Source organism: Cervus canadensis, chromosome 9 (assembly GCF_019320065.1).
Source record: "Cervus canadensis isolate Bull #8, Minnesota chromosome 9, ASM1932006v1, whole genome shotgun sequence".
Lineage (NCBI taxonomy): Eukaryota > Metazoa > Chordata > Mammalia > Artiodactyla > Cervidae > Cervus > Cervus canadensis.
The window spans coordinates 61,997,171-62,011,725 of NC_057394.1; the positions used below are offsets into that span (position 1 = coordinate 61,997,171).

Sequence of the window (14,555 nt, forward strand, 5' to 3'; positions counted from 1 at the left end):
TCTCCTTCATGGCGCTCAAAAGCACTTGCTTCCAGGAAATAAACTGAATCAGAAAAATGAAGGCAGTCCTGGTGTTCAAAGAGATCAGGGATGGCCAGAGAGAGCTCTCTGATTATTAATCTTTTAACCTGACTTCCGGCTGTATATGAAACTTCAGATATACTGAATACTGCTGACCCAATTATAAGTCCCTAATTGGACTCAGCTGTCAAAAATCCTGGTTTGACTTCTCACTGGAATTAAAAAGAAGTCTGTACCTATGCTGTGGTTGAGTCTCCACAGAAAATCGACCGTGGACAACACTCTTCAAAATTAAGAGTAATTGTCCCTACAAAGAACTCAAGAGTTTAAATGAGGTGTAGTTAAAATCCAAGAGTGTCTGTACATTATGGAATGGTTTAAGGGTTGTCTATTAAGCAAGGGCTGTTTTAGTTTTACTTTTCTCAAATCTGTGTTCAACATATAATGTATACTCACCAAATACTGGGTGAGGTACACACACTGGAAGTGATGCTCATTTTGCTTTATACTGAATTTAAATTAATGGTTTAAAACACATTTGGCTTCAGGCACTGCATTTCTATTAACTTAAAAAATGTTCATATTTCTCTTCAAAAAGTATCTCATAGCCTGGAGGGCAAGGTAGACTGTGTTTAAACTCTCTCGTACCCCTGGGTCCACAGTGCCTTGAACACAAGAAGGTGATTGACAAATGCCTGTTGATCATTAGGTTAATACTGAGTTTCAACTCTCTGGTAAATAGCCTCTTCAGCATGTGGCACGGAATTCCGGATATGCTAAAGTTCTGAACATTGTGGAGAAATCAACCATCCCTGTTTGAACATGCCACTTAATGCCTGACATTTCAGTTTAACTGGAGAAACTCTGGTTGACTTACAGGACAGCACCATCAAAAACAGAGCGGAAGAAGATGATGATGCTACTGAATCAACCAACTTTTATTGAGCGACTTACTTGGTGAAAGGCCCAGGACCAGGCATTGGAGGATGATCAAGATAAGAGGCAGAGTTAACAGCCACTGAGTTACTTGTCATGTGGTAGTTGGAAGGGCTTCACAAGATGCACTGACCCACTGAACTCTCTCGTAACACTGACGCTGATCAGGTTCTGCCAAGGGAGGCCTTCCTCTCCCCTCCCCTTCCTTCCAGCGCACTCCTGCGCCCCCTCCACTGGCAATCTGGAGGGAGGAAGGAGAAAGGGTGAGGGGAGGGGCTGGGGGAGAAGCTGGGGGGAGGGAGAGGGAGTGGGCGGAGAGAGAGGGGTAAGTAGGAATAGACTCGGCTTTAAAAGTTTGGCTTGGTTGCAGCAGGAGGCAGACTGTGCAACAACACATTTGAATTTTTATCAGAAATTATCTTCAGGGGTTGGGAGCAGGATGCCAATCTTCCCGAACGAACGCTTTATACGTCTGTCTTGATTTTCAAATGTATTAACAAAAATCATTCTCATTTTCATCAGCATCACAGTTTGGCTCCAGCAAACCCCTTTCCCCCCTTTAAGAGTCACCTGCTGAGCCCTGGTGACCAGCCTGCCCAGAGTGATCTGGAAGGGACAGCTGGTCTGGAGGAACTCTGGCCAAAGACACACGGTAAATTACCAGGCGCGGTAAACAGCCAAAGTACAAGGAAGCATTCTCCTTAATCGGAAGAGCAGAGATGGCCTGAAAAACTTTGATTAAAAAAAAAATTAAACTCAAGGTATCATAGAAGTTTTCCTTTTCTGAAAACCAAAGTCAATTCTCTCCATCTCCCCATCAGAAATAAAACCTGTGGAGGTTGGTTTTTTTGTTCTGGGAGGGAGATGGGAGGGCAGGGCTGGTAGGAGGCTCCTACCAGGGGGAATCCCCCCTGGCATTTCTAACAATTTCTGGGGCAGCTGCTGCCAGGAAGGTCTGAGGCAAAATCTCAAGATTTCAGAAGAGGAAGGGCCAGGGGATTCCTTTGAGCAGGAAACCCCAACCTCCGGGATCTGATGCCTGATGGACCTGCGGTGGAGCCGATGTAGTAATAATAGAAATAAAGTGCACAATAAGTGCAATGCTCTTGAATCACCCTGAAACAATACCCCCACCCCTTCAGTCCATGGAAAAATTATCTTCCACGAAACCAGCCTCTGGTGTCACAAAGGTCGGGAATCATTGCAAAAGATGCAGAAATTCACTTCTATCACGAGTCTGGCAAATTTCCCTGTCATTGCAGTAAAGTGCTGTCTTCAGAGGCCTGCTAAGAGGTGACTAGACACGCAAATTTGTACCTAAATGAGTGGCCTGTTACCTAAAGAGATGCCTCTGAAAGACCCGTTTCCCTCAGGCACCTGAACCACTTCCAGCAGTTCACAGGGATCTTTTGTCTGAGGCTTGGCCAAAGATCAAGGGGATTCCTGCTGTCAGGCTGTGACCCCTGAATAGGCAGGGCTGAGAGAAGCCCCACCTGCCTTTTGGCAGGGTCTTGAGGGCCTGGTGGAACAAGGGTGGCTTTTCCTTCCATCTCATCAGTCCTGCACTTTCCTCATAAACCACACGCTATGTTCTCTGGTCCATCTCGTTTGGAGAAACACAAGAAAGACTGTGAACTCCTTAGGGCCTGGCATTTGCTCTCCGGTTCTTTCATCTCTGCCCTTGGCACCTGGTGTGGATCATGTACTGTGTTGAGTTCATTCATTCTGCTGACCAAAGGAACAAGCCTGGAGAACATTCTGCAAGTTCAGGTCTTATTTCAGGCTCTTATGAGATGCCTGGGGGGAAAAAAGTCATAGCGGTCTGGGAAGGGCTCTTCAGTCAAACCTCCTGGGAGCATCTTTGTGGTCCTGACTGAGAAGAGAGGTCCTTGGTATCTTGTGGATTCTTCTCGAGCAGAGATCGCAGGTCATTCTATAGGCACACGCTTGCTACCACAGTCTGTAAGATTTTCTCTGTGGCCTATTATTATTCTTGTCTTCTCCTGAGCAGGCTATGAAATTATACATGTTTCTTACTTGAGAAATTGGTAGGTAGTTTAAAAAGAAATGTCACCCCCTTAAATAAGAAAAGCCACAATTTCAATCTGAATTCCTGATTGAGCCTAGTCTTTTCTTCTCCACCTACCTTATAAGGATGTTAAGGATCCAGGTTTTGTGCAAACTTGTCCAGCATCTAGAAACTTCAAATATGATGAAAGCCTTTTTTGAGAAAAAAACTATTTCTTGGAAGAGCTCGTCGAATTTAAGAAAAATCACACCCAAACTCACGCTCTTCTTCTGATACATGAAAGTGTGCAGAATAGAAATGGTGTGCAGAAGGTGGTTTCCTCACATAAGCAAATCCAAACCCAATAATCGAGCAGGCCTGAGAAACGTGACATCAGTTTAATAAGAGACATTACATGTGACACGTAAGTGTTTGGTGGTTCATTTTCCAGACAAAAGATACATGGCTTCAAAACATTGCGGTGTGGTGTCTGCTTCTACGCCAGGCTTTAAAAGATTTACATGAATGGAATTTGAGGATGAAAGGGGAATTTTATAAGGCCTGGTTCTCAAACTTGAGCCTGCTTCGGGCTTCCCCACAGGGCTTTTTTAAATCACAGATTTTTGGATCTCACAATCCTCCTCTCCCATCCCCTGGAGTTTCTGATTCAGTACATCCTCCCCTCTGCCTGCATCCCCTGGAGTTTCTGATTCAGTAAGTCCTGAGTAGGACCCAAGAAGTTACATTTTGAATAAGTCCCTAGGTGATGCTAATATTGCTGGACTGGGGAACAATGTTTTTAGGAACCATGCTCTAGGGAAGGGAAACTCCCCTCTGTATATTTCTGTGCAGGAGCTTTTCCTTGTGATCATCTTATGCTTCAGGTGTTCTCTTCTAAAGTACTGCAGAAAGAGAGCGTTCTGACAGCTTTAATTTTTTTAATTAATTAGTTTAAAAATAGATGCATAGTTGATTTACAGTGCCATGCCAATTTCTGCTGTGATTCAGTTACACACATACATACACTCTTTTCCATTATATATCCCAGAAGACTGGATATATTATAGTTGCCTGTGCTCTATAGTACGACCTTATTGTTTATCCAGTCTAAATGTAATGGTTTACATCTACCAACCCCAAATTCCTAGTCCATCCCTCTCCTTCCCCCTGCTCCCCTTTGGAAACCACTCTACGTCTGTGAGTCTATTTCTGTTTTGTAGATAGGTTCATTTGTGCCATATTTTAGATTCCACATATAAATGATATCGTGTGGTATTTGTCTTTCTCTGACTTACTTCACTTAGTACGATAATCTCTAGTTGCATCCATGTTGCTGCAAATGGTATTATTTCATCCTTTTTTATGGCTGAGGAATATTTCATTGTACACATGTACCACATGCTCTTTATCCATTCATGTGTTGATGGACATAGTGGTTGTTTCCGGGAGGCATAACTCTCCCAGACTTCAGACAATACTACAAAGCTGCAGCAATCAAAACAGTGTGGCATTTGTACAAAAACAGACATACTGGTCAATGGAATAGAACAGAGAATCCAGAAATAAATCCACACACCTACGGTCAATTAATCTCTGTCAAAGGAACTAAGAATATACAATGGGGAAAAGACATGATCTTCATCACATGGTGCTGAGAAAGTTGTACAACTGCATGTAAATCAATGAAGTTAGAACACACGCTCATGTCATGCAGAAAAATAAGCTCAAAATGGTTTAAAGACTTAAACATAAGACGTGACAACATAAAACTCCTAGAAGAGAAAATAGGAAAAACATTCTCTGACATAAATCATACCAATGTTTTCTTAGGTCAGTCTCCCAAGGCAATAGAAATTAAAAAATTAACAAATGGGACCTAATCAAACTTACAAGGCTTTGCACAGCAAAGGAAACCATAAAAAAAAAAGAAGAGACAACCTGCGGACTGGAAGGAAATATCTGTGAAAGATGCGACTGGCAAGGGCTTAATCTCCAAAATACACAAATAGCTCACACAAATAAACAACAGTGGAAAACAACCAACCCTATTTAAAAATGAACAGAAGACCTTAATAGACATTTTCCCAAAGAAGACATACATGTGGCAAGTAGGCACATTAAAAGATGCTCAATATCACTAATTATTAGAGAAATGCAAATCAAAACAATGAGGTATCACTTCACACCAATCAGAACGGCCATCACTTAAAAAGTTTACAAATATTAAATACTGGAGAGGACATGGAGAAAAGGGAGCCCTCCGACACTGTTGGTGGGAATACAAGTTGGTGCAGCCGACTGTAGAGAACAGCCTGGAGGTTCCTCAGGAAACTAAAAACAGAACTACCATATGACCCAGCAATCCCACTTCTAGGCATACACCCGGACAAAGCTACAATTCAGAAAGATACATGTACCCATGTTCACAGCAGCACTGCTGACAATAGCCAAGATGTGGAAGCAACCCAACTGACAACTTTGAAATCCTCATGACCTGATCATTTTGTAATCCTGATTTTGGCTTCTACTAACAAATTCACAAAAACCCTTTGTTCCTGGTCACCTGAGTCTTTCTGTTAAAAAGGCCCGGGAGAGGGGACTGTTTTATTCCCTTTTTGGCAACGGTGGCAATGGTGATTGTCCCCAGGCCTTACAGGCAACACCCCTCCCCTCAGACAAGCAGTCTCCCCTGGGGTCTCCTACCTCTGAGTGAGCATTTCCCTTCCGTGCTTTTATTGATACGTCTCCAAGGGAATTACACACAATTTGAGAAAGAGTTTTAAATCAGCATCTCAGATTAGTCAGAGCATATAAAGCAAGGTTCTCTCTAAGCCTCTCTCCTTTTTATAACTCAAGGATTGATGCCCCTTTCTTGGTACCAAATGGGGCCATCCCTTTGATTATAGGTTAGGAACTAAAATTTTTTGGGAAAAAAAAAATCTAATTCTCCAGCATGTTGCTTTGGAGGCTAGAAACCTTCTTTAGGGATTAAACATTTCCCACGTAAGAAGTACGCTAACTGAAACCAAATTTTATCTGTATTTCCGCATCAGCAGTGGCTGCTACACTCTGGAAGAGGATTTTTATGGGAAGAGGCAAATGTCCCAGAAAAAAAAAGTCCAACTCATGAACATGAGAAACAACTGGGACAATTTAAATCATTATGCTCCCAAGAAGGAATTTCAACTTCTGTTAATAAAAGGCAGAGTCACTCAAAGATGAAAAGTTTAGCATAACTCAAATAAAAGCGAGTGATGTGACCGCCTGCCGATGTGTGCGCCCCGGCTAAGACTAGGAAGATCATTACGGTGGCCCACAGGGGTGTGGTGGTGATCGGCGTTACCTGATTCATCGACTCTCATTTTTTTAGTGGGGCTGTCACAGTTCTCATCGTCCGACATCTCCATCTCTTCTTCGCGACGGATGCCCATAAGCTGCTCACTCTGAGCATTCCGAAGTTCCTGGAAGCAGAGGACCCACGGGCGTCAGAGTTGCAGACACGTGACGTGGCTTTGTCAGCGGTCTCTCGGGGTATTAAGACTGATACAGGCATGTCTTCACCCCCCAAACACCGCCCCACCTAACCCAGAGGGGAGTTCTGCGGGGTCTGGGGTGCAGACAGACCGAGGGATTCGGTATCTGATTTGCGAGAAATCCCTGCTCACCAAAGGTGAGTCAAGGGCTCTTCAACAAGGTATTCAATCTCTTGAGTCTTAATTTCTTCACTGGTAAAAATGGGGGCAATAACATCCACCCTGGCAGGGCTGTTTTGAGGCTCCCACAGAAACGTCTGTTATCAGGAATGGCACACAGGAGGGACTCAGCTAGTGATTAGGAATGCACACAGGGGAATTTTTAAAAGGCCTCATCTACCATTGAATCACTGGGTCACTTTAAGGATATTTCATCTTTCTTAGGGTCAATTCACTCACTGAGATAGCGTGACAATAAGAGTTTTGAGGATAAACAAGTTAATGCATGTGACATTCTTAGCATCATGTGAGATTTGGTTCATTAAGTTGAAAATTAAGTTCATGCATAATAGTGCCCCTGCATATGTGTATGGGCCTATGTGTGATCTCTCTCTCTCACACACACACACACACACACACACACACACTTCAGATAGCCAAAGGTGTTCCAGGACAAAATAAAAGCAGATGCCTTCTTTTCTGGTGTTTCACATTATCACAGGGGTTTATTGTTTGTGATGTAATGCTTGTTTTAGCATCCCTTTAAGGTCTAAGGATTGTATCTTTCTCCATTTCCTAGAGAAGTGACTGTAATCAAGGCATTTAATTTCTTTGAGTCTCAGCCTACTCACATATAAACGAGGTAGTAGTAATACAAGGCTGTTTGAATGGAAAAGTGTTATGTTAAAATTCATTTTCAAAAATAAAGAATTACATAATAAATTGTTTACTACTGTGCCTAAAAATCAGGGCACTGTAATGGTTTACATTAAATTAGTATATTACTATTTTGCATCAAGCTGTAATATTGTATATTTGTAAATTCTTATCTATTCTGTTCTCTTACATGTTCTGGCCTCAAAGAAGGAAAAAAAAAAAAACAAGAGCAGGGATGCATTATTGTTTTTCTCCCCATTTAAACCAAAGTCTCTAAATAAAAGTCAAACAGTTAAAATAATTTCACTTTATAATAAATAAATCTATGACTCACAATAAAACTAAATCACAACACTAATGTATTAATGGCGTGACTTTAAACACAAAGTGCCCTTTCAATGGATGGATGTGTCTGCATTATTCTGTTATAGGTTCTCTCAATTGTCTCCACAGTGCACAGATTTTAGCTGAAGCACGATGGATGGGGAATTATGTTTCGCTAATCACACTCGCATGGTCAGCTCTGAACCCCGGGAACCACTATTGCAGAGACAGGGAAGTCACCCAAGACAGGGAGAGGGAGAGGTAGAAGGGAGGTGCCTGGGACAGGACCACCCATCACAGGGCAGTCCTGAGCGGCACAAGGATGAAGGCAGCAGTCCCTTATTTGACCATGCCACCCAGCAGGGAGAGATTCCAACTCCGCCTTAAATAACACCATCGGAGCTCGGAGGTGGACGTCACATGTGATTAGTGGGGAGGAATTTAGACTGTGGACAGCTAATCTTTCCACTGACAAGGAGCCCACTTCCCCAGGAGGTGGCCTGAAAATACTCGAAACAAAGAAACTTCAGGTGGAAAGGAAAAAGGAGGCTGAAAGGGTCTGTTGTTTAGTCTTTACAATTAATGACAAGCTGTCATACAGTAGCTGTTCTTGTGGGGAAGGGTGATGGAAAGGAAAAAAATTGGAGGGGGAAGAAAAGCAACTGTGGGTGTTTCCACAGGGTACCTCTGGTTCAGCAGTAAATCACTAGTACACTCTAATAAATCTGTAAAGGTGTTGCCGATAATTAACAGATGCTGTTCACGGGAACATGGGAAAAAAATCAAGCCAATTATCAAGCTTATATGCAACTGAGAAATCACCCACAATGTTAAACTGCCAACTGGTATTTAATCAGTTAGGCGACATGGAGGAGAGAAAATCAAAGGTAATTTAGAATTCTATTTCCTGGTATATCGAAAGAGGCGGTGGGAGTGGCCGGGAGACACCAAGCCCCTTTCCAGGAGCATCTCTCTGGACTGCTTCCGTTTCTGCCTCCCAGGAGGGTTCCGTGAGACAGAGTTGGAACCCTTTGCGTGTCCTGTTCAGCGAAGGAGAGGATGGCCCCGCACAGGAGGAGGAGGCAGGGCTAGGGGAGCAGGATCAGACGTGGCAGGAAGCCTGATGGATCAGTGAGCTGCTGACACTCACGTACTAATGCCAGATTTGTTAGGTCTGGGTTTATCCAGCATCAAGCCACCTGCCCTTCTCTTAACATTTCTCCCAGTATGTCTGGTTTTGTGTGAAGCCAAAAAAATGAACAATTCATAGGCATATCATTCCCCCATCTGAATCGTGCTTTATGGATTCCAATGAGTGTTTCAGAACACTCATCTTGGATATTTCATCACTGATTTCCGGGACTCTTTCCTCCCGAAAATCAACCCTGACATGGGTCCTGAGTCAGTGTCTGTGAGAGCCTGAGATGAGCGCCCGTCAGTTTTCTGCCCCCCTCTCCCCAACATTGAAGAGAAACCCCACCTCCTTCTTATCCATCATCCTGGGCAGAGGAACAGAATTGTATCAGTCACCGGCCACATTCTCCGAATTTGTGAACAAAATAAAAAATGTCCTTTCATAATAAATTGCACTAGCGTTTTAAGTGTCCCATTATTGTGAAGTCATTCAGTATTCACCATAATAACAGTGATAATAAAGAATTCATTTGGTATGCATGTGGATGCTACATCTAGCGCCATTGGTATTCAACTGTAATTTAGCATTAGTTAATGGGCACTTAAAATGCTACCCAGATGATTGATTCCCCGGCACTTTGTGGTTCCTCAAACTCTACATAAAACACTTATTTTCCAAGTGTGAGCCAAAATCATTAAATAAATAAACCTTACCTTCTATAAGTTTGGGATTTGGAAAGAGGGGGTTATCATTTAGAGAGCTTTAATATTAACATGCTAGAGATGGAGAAGCATCCAAATGAAACACATTCTCTCATTGAAAAAAAAAAAAGAAGCAAACAAAGACAGTATACTTACTTTTAAATTACAGGTTCAAAGCGTACTCTACACTGCAGGGTTGAAAATAACAGCTGGATGAGCAATGCCTCATGACACATTCTGGTTCTTCTAGGTGGCAGGGAAGGTCGAGATCTGAGCTCTTGCCTTGGGGTAGATACTCACACTTCACACATGCACTGATGCAGAAAGGTGGAGAGTTTCTAGCTGGGACATTCACTACCCTGGGGACAGTTGCTCTGGGGAGGGATCTGATGGGACCCATCGGCTGGCACAGGGGCCTACAACATCGCTTAAGATGAGAAGATGTAGATGAAAGGCGCACTTGCCATTTCTAGCCAAAGGGCAAATGGTAACCATGGTGCCGTAGAACACTGGAAAAGAACAACTCAGTAATGTAGAGACCAGTTTTCTATTTCATGTTACACTTTTTTTGGCACTGAGCTCTTTACTGTGAATGGGAGAGATGCTTTCCTCCGTAGGAAAGGAAAGCACTCCGTCCTCCAAGCATAAGATCAGCTGCTTTTATAGACCAGGGAACCAATCTGAGCTGGACGTGGGGTTGACAGTGAGACAGCACCCAGACCGGTAGACGGCCCGCTGTAACAGAAACCATCATGGCTGCAGCCACACTCTTCCCTGCCAATCCAGCTGTGTGATGGTGGTTAGAAAGTAATAATAAAATCACCAACCTCAGAGTGCTTTCGCCAAATGTCTATGTTCTTGCGCTGAGCTTTCGAGAAATGGTCCCAAGCTTTTTGTCTGGTAGAAGCGTTGAAAACGGCCACAATCTGCTCAACTTTGGTGAACAAGGAAGTCAAACAAGACAAGTAATTTATGTTGTGATCACTCTAGGGAAGCAAAGCAAAGGCACTAGGAGTCTATAGATGATGTCACAGTAGAAATAACATCATCGATATCCATCCGATTTGTGCCTTTTCGTACTTACATGTTAGCAAGGTTGGGGAGGTCTCCCTTCAAGTCTGTCTCCACAACTTTACATTAAAACAAATTCTAAATACAGCTGGGGAAAGGGCATGGACATCTGCACCCAAGCTTTCTTTAGCTCGTGTCTAAAAACATGACTTGATGGATCTGTCAACGTAGATCTACAGATATACAGGCACTGGTGGTGGCATACAGATCCAGATCTACAGATCCAGGAACGCCTGGGGTGGGGGCCTGAGAAGTGGAGCCGGGGTGGAGTGGCTGAATGAGGAAGAGCCAAACATCCATCTTTCCCTCTGTTGGCCTCCATCTCAAGGACCCTGTTGCCGCCCTCTGAAGACGTTACCGTGTCCAAGTTCCGAGGCGGGGCAGGGAGCAGTGGTGTCACATTTCCCCTCGATCTCAAGGCCAATTTTAGTCGTTGGTCCCCCTTTCTCCCCTGTGGCACCCACTGCAGCCAGCCCTCCAGCCCTCCAGCACTAAACAGGAGCCATCGCCTCCACTTCCAGACAGACCAAGGCTCTCCCCCAACCAGCAGCACACCGCATGCAGATCTTGATGCAACACCATATGGCGCCCTCCACGGTTTCAGCACGGCCACGGACCATTCTCGGTGACTCCGTTTTCCCTTTCATAATGCTCCCCTACCCCCTCAGGCTCCCAACACCCTTGAAGTTCTACTTCTATCACTTTGACTTAATGTAGCACTTCTGTGGCTTCCAGGCGAGGTCCTACGTCCATGATCAGTGCTGAGGGGTGAACAAAGCTCTCCAGGGAAAGGGAAGGACTCTTAGCAGTGGAGCTCAGAGGTGGGGCCAACCGACTGCAGATTTAATTTTGCTCAAGCAGTTATCAATCTACTAAGCACGGGATTAAGGAAGTTGTGGCACTGAATGAACCGTATGATTAAACCTGAACTTCTAAACATTTAGGAAATGTTAGGAAAGCACAGGTAAAATGAGCTCCTTATGGATGCTAACGCTCTACTTAACATAAATCTTTCTTAAGTGATTTCCCAGGGCTCTATTATAAAAAAGGACATCAAAGCTCTTCCAAATCTTCTCGGTGTCCAAAGAATGTCAAAGAGTAATAGAATAATTCCCGCAGAAGAGCAGCACCTAGTGCCCCGATTTCAGAAATGAGCCCTCAAAAAACAAACAAGTGTGTGATGGAGGAGAGGAAGCAAGCGTATTTCCTTCACTGACTACATGGTGCGTGCTAAGTCGCTGTAGTCGTGTCCGACTCTTCACGACCCTATGGACTGTAGCCCGCCAGGCTCCTCTGTCCATGGGGGTTTTCTAAGCCAAGATTACTGGAGTAGGTTGCCATGCCCTCCTCCAGGGGATCTTCCCAACCCAGGGATCGAACCCACGTCTCTCATGTCTCCTGCATCGGCAGGTGGGTTTCTTTACAACTGAGCCACCTGGGAAGCCCTACTACATGGTAAATAACTTCTAATATTAACGACTTCGCACTCTAATGCAACCACTTTGCACTCTGTGGGTGATTTTCACAGGGACTCTCCCGTGGACTGTCTTCTGTCTCAAGGGAATCCCAACTCTGAGTCTCCTTATCAAACTTCATCCTCCGGTCACCTGATGAATTCGTTGCACTTACTTGGAACAGGAGGGTCTGCGGCCAGCTAAGCGCTCACCCACGCTGAGTACACTCAATTCCCCTCTCCCGCCTCACCCAGAGGAAGGAACACTGCCAGGCCAGTCCCGCCAAGCCACCCCAGTGCTGACTTTCCCCTGACCACCCACCCCGAGGGCTCAGCCCAACTGCGTGGCTGGTGGGGAACTGATTCGGCTCCTGCTGCCTGGGTTTCCTGTTGCTTTGTCTGCGGGGAGGATGCAAGAATCTGGGGCTTCAAGCTGCCTGCTGCATGGGCAACACGGAGCGGCCAGCCCAAAAGGCCACGGTGGGATCCACCATCCGATGAGGTTATCTGTCCAGGGTGGTGATCGTGGGATTGTTAGAGAGTAAAGGGTTCCATTGCTTTTAATAGTAGAACTCTAACCAGCATCATGGTTAGATGATGGAGTCCTGAATGATGGGTGTCCTGACACCAGGTCTGAGGACAAAGGACAGGAAGGGTTGAGACTGAGTATCTGGGGGATGAAAGTCAACATTCTGCCACCAGTCAGGGAAGGCTGTTAATAGAGGAGATATACAACGGTGAAAACTGTGAGGTCACACATGTGTGTGTGGAGTGGGAGGAAAGTAATGCACTTGGAGGTGTACAGAAGGCAAGGCACCTATAAGAAAGACTGCATAGGTTCAAGGGTAAAAACAGATCCCCCGGTATCTATTGAAGCCCGGTACTCTTGAAGATGTTCACTGTTTGAGGTTAAGTGCCTCAATTATTTAGAAAATGTTATTACCACATCCCAGGGCATAAGTTCAATTTGTTCATTCATTCAGCAAACATAGAAGATCCTCCAAGTGACCAAGCATTTGACTGATTGTTAGAAACACATGATTAAGACAAAGCTCATGCCCCTGATGAGATCACTGTCTCTAGGGAGAAATAAAGACAAGCAGGTGATTATCCTACACAAGAGAGGTATGGATGACAGCTACGGGGACACAGTAACTAACTCAGTTAGGTGGGAGTCAGGTGGAACATCCCCAAAGAAGGCCTCGTCTGCTAAGTCTTAAAGGATGAATCAATGGCTTGCCCAGTAGGGAAGGCAGGGGTGTCCGGTTCAAAGGTGGGCATGGATCTGTGAAAGGGCTTTGTGTGAAAGCAGCTGGTGGGGATGGGGCTAAATCTGGGTGAGAAGGACTCAGGAAGGACTGTGTGTAAGCCAGAGTGTGACTGTTTACTGTAGACCAGAGGAGGCACCTTCAAGTAGGATTTGTTGGGGAGAGATGATGAAGGCTTGGATTAACACAGGGCGCTGGGTGGACAGAGGAGCAAGGAGTCAACAGGACACAGTGGCTGACTTGCTGTAAGGCTCGAGAGAAGGGAGAACAGAATGACTCAAACTTGGGAAGCACAGCAGAGACCAAAAGGATGAGCACAGAGGAGGTCTGCGGAAGGAGGTCAGGAGCTGACGTCTGGACAGGCTGAATCTGAGATGCCTGAAGGTCATCCAGATGGAGCCAAAACATTAGCACACACTGGAGGTGCAGGAAAAAAAAGTCAGAATTCAGAGATTTATCTTGAATTTTCTGGGCCATTTTCAAGTTCATGTAATTGTCTTCTGTTCAATAGTGTATTAACTAAAACGATTATCTTTTTTTCTTGTTAAGTTTTATACCCCACTCCCCAGCCCACATATTAACAAGTTAAAGAAACCTCAAAACCAAAACCCCCAAACTGGGTAACTTGGCTTAGGTTTGGAAAAATAACTCGCGCAGCATTTCTAAGGTCCGGTTGACTTCTCTCATTTCGGTGCAGACGACCCCTGAACCAGCGGTTTGTCTTTCAAATGAAAGGTGCACAAAAGGACTCAGGAGAATGCTAGGCTCAGCATGAGGTCATCATCATTAGGGAGAAACTATCTCAAAGAGTATGCCCTCATGAATGTGATTCTAAGACAGCATATTTTTAAAATCATAAATCAGGATGACTGCTAGGATTGATGTCCCAGGGAAAGACCATTCAGCCTTCACTGTCTCCAGCAGGACACACCAAAGAGCAAGCTGGTGAAGCCGACGACCACTCACCACGTCCCCAGTATGATTCACACTACATATTCCATACAAGGCAAAACTACAAGTAGTTACTAACATGGACTCTTCAACACTCTGCTTCAATGCTGAGAGAAAGAAACAGTATACAAGACGGTGCTCGCCTGAGTTCAGAAAGACCACGTGCAGAAGTTGAGCTGTGAGCAGAATAAACTCACGTCAACCCCCACAGGGCCTTCACCACCCAGGGTTCTGCAGAGTGGTGGCTGGAGGCCCCAAGCCAGCTTACAGTGGTTAGAATACTTCAGCATTTTGGAAGCATTATCAACAGAAAGAGCTCTCAGTAAGAGAATTAATAT

The 14,555-nt window shown here is 44.6% G+C and overlaps 1 protein-coding gene across 1 annotated transcript in view; it reads right to left on the minus strand.

Annotated features, from left to right (window-relative positions):
- ENOX1 (ecto-NOX disulfide-thiol exchanger 1) overlaps positions 1–14,555 on the minus strand; it is a 478,202-nt gene that overhangs the window by 127,413 nt on the left and 336,234 nt on the right. Inside the window, exons 9-10 of the mRNA XM_043478063.1 lie at positions 10,302–10,408; positions 6,309–6,426 (exon numbers count right to left, since the gene is read on the minus strand). Coding sequence (XP_043333998.1) covers positions 6,309–6,426; positions 10,302–10,408 — 225 coding nt within the window. The remainder of the gene's footprint in view (positions 1–6,308; positions 6,427–10,301; positions 10,409–14,555) is intronic.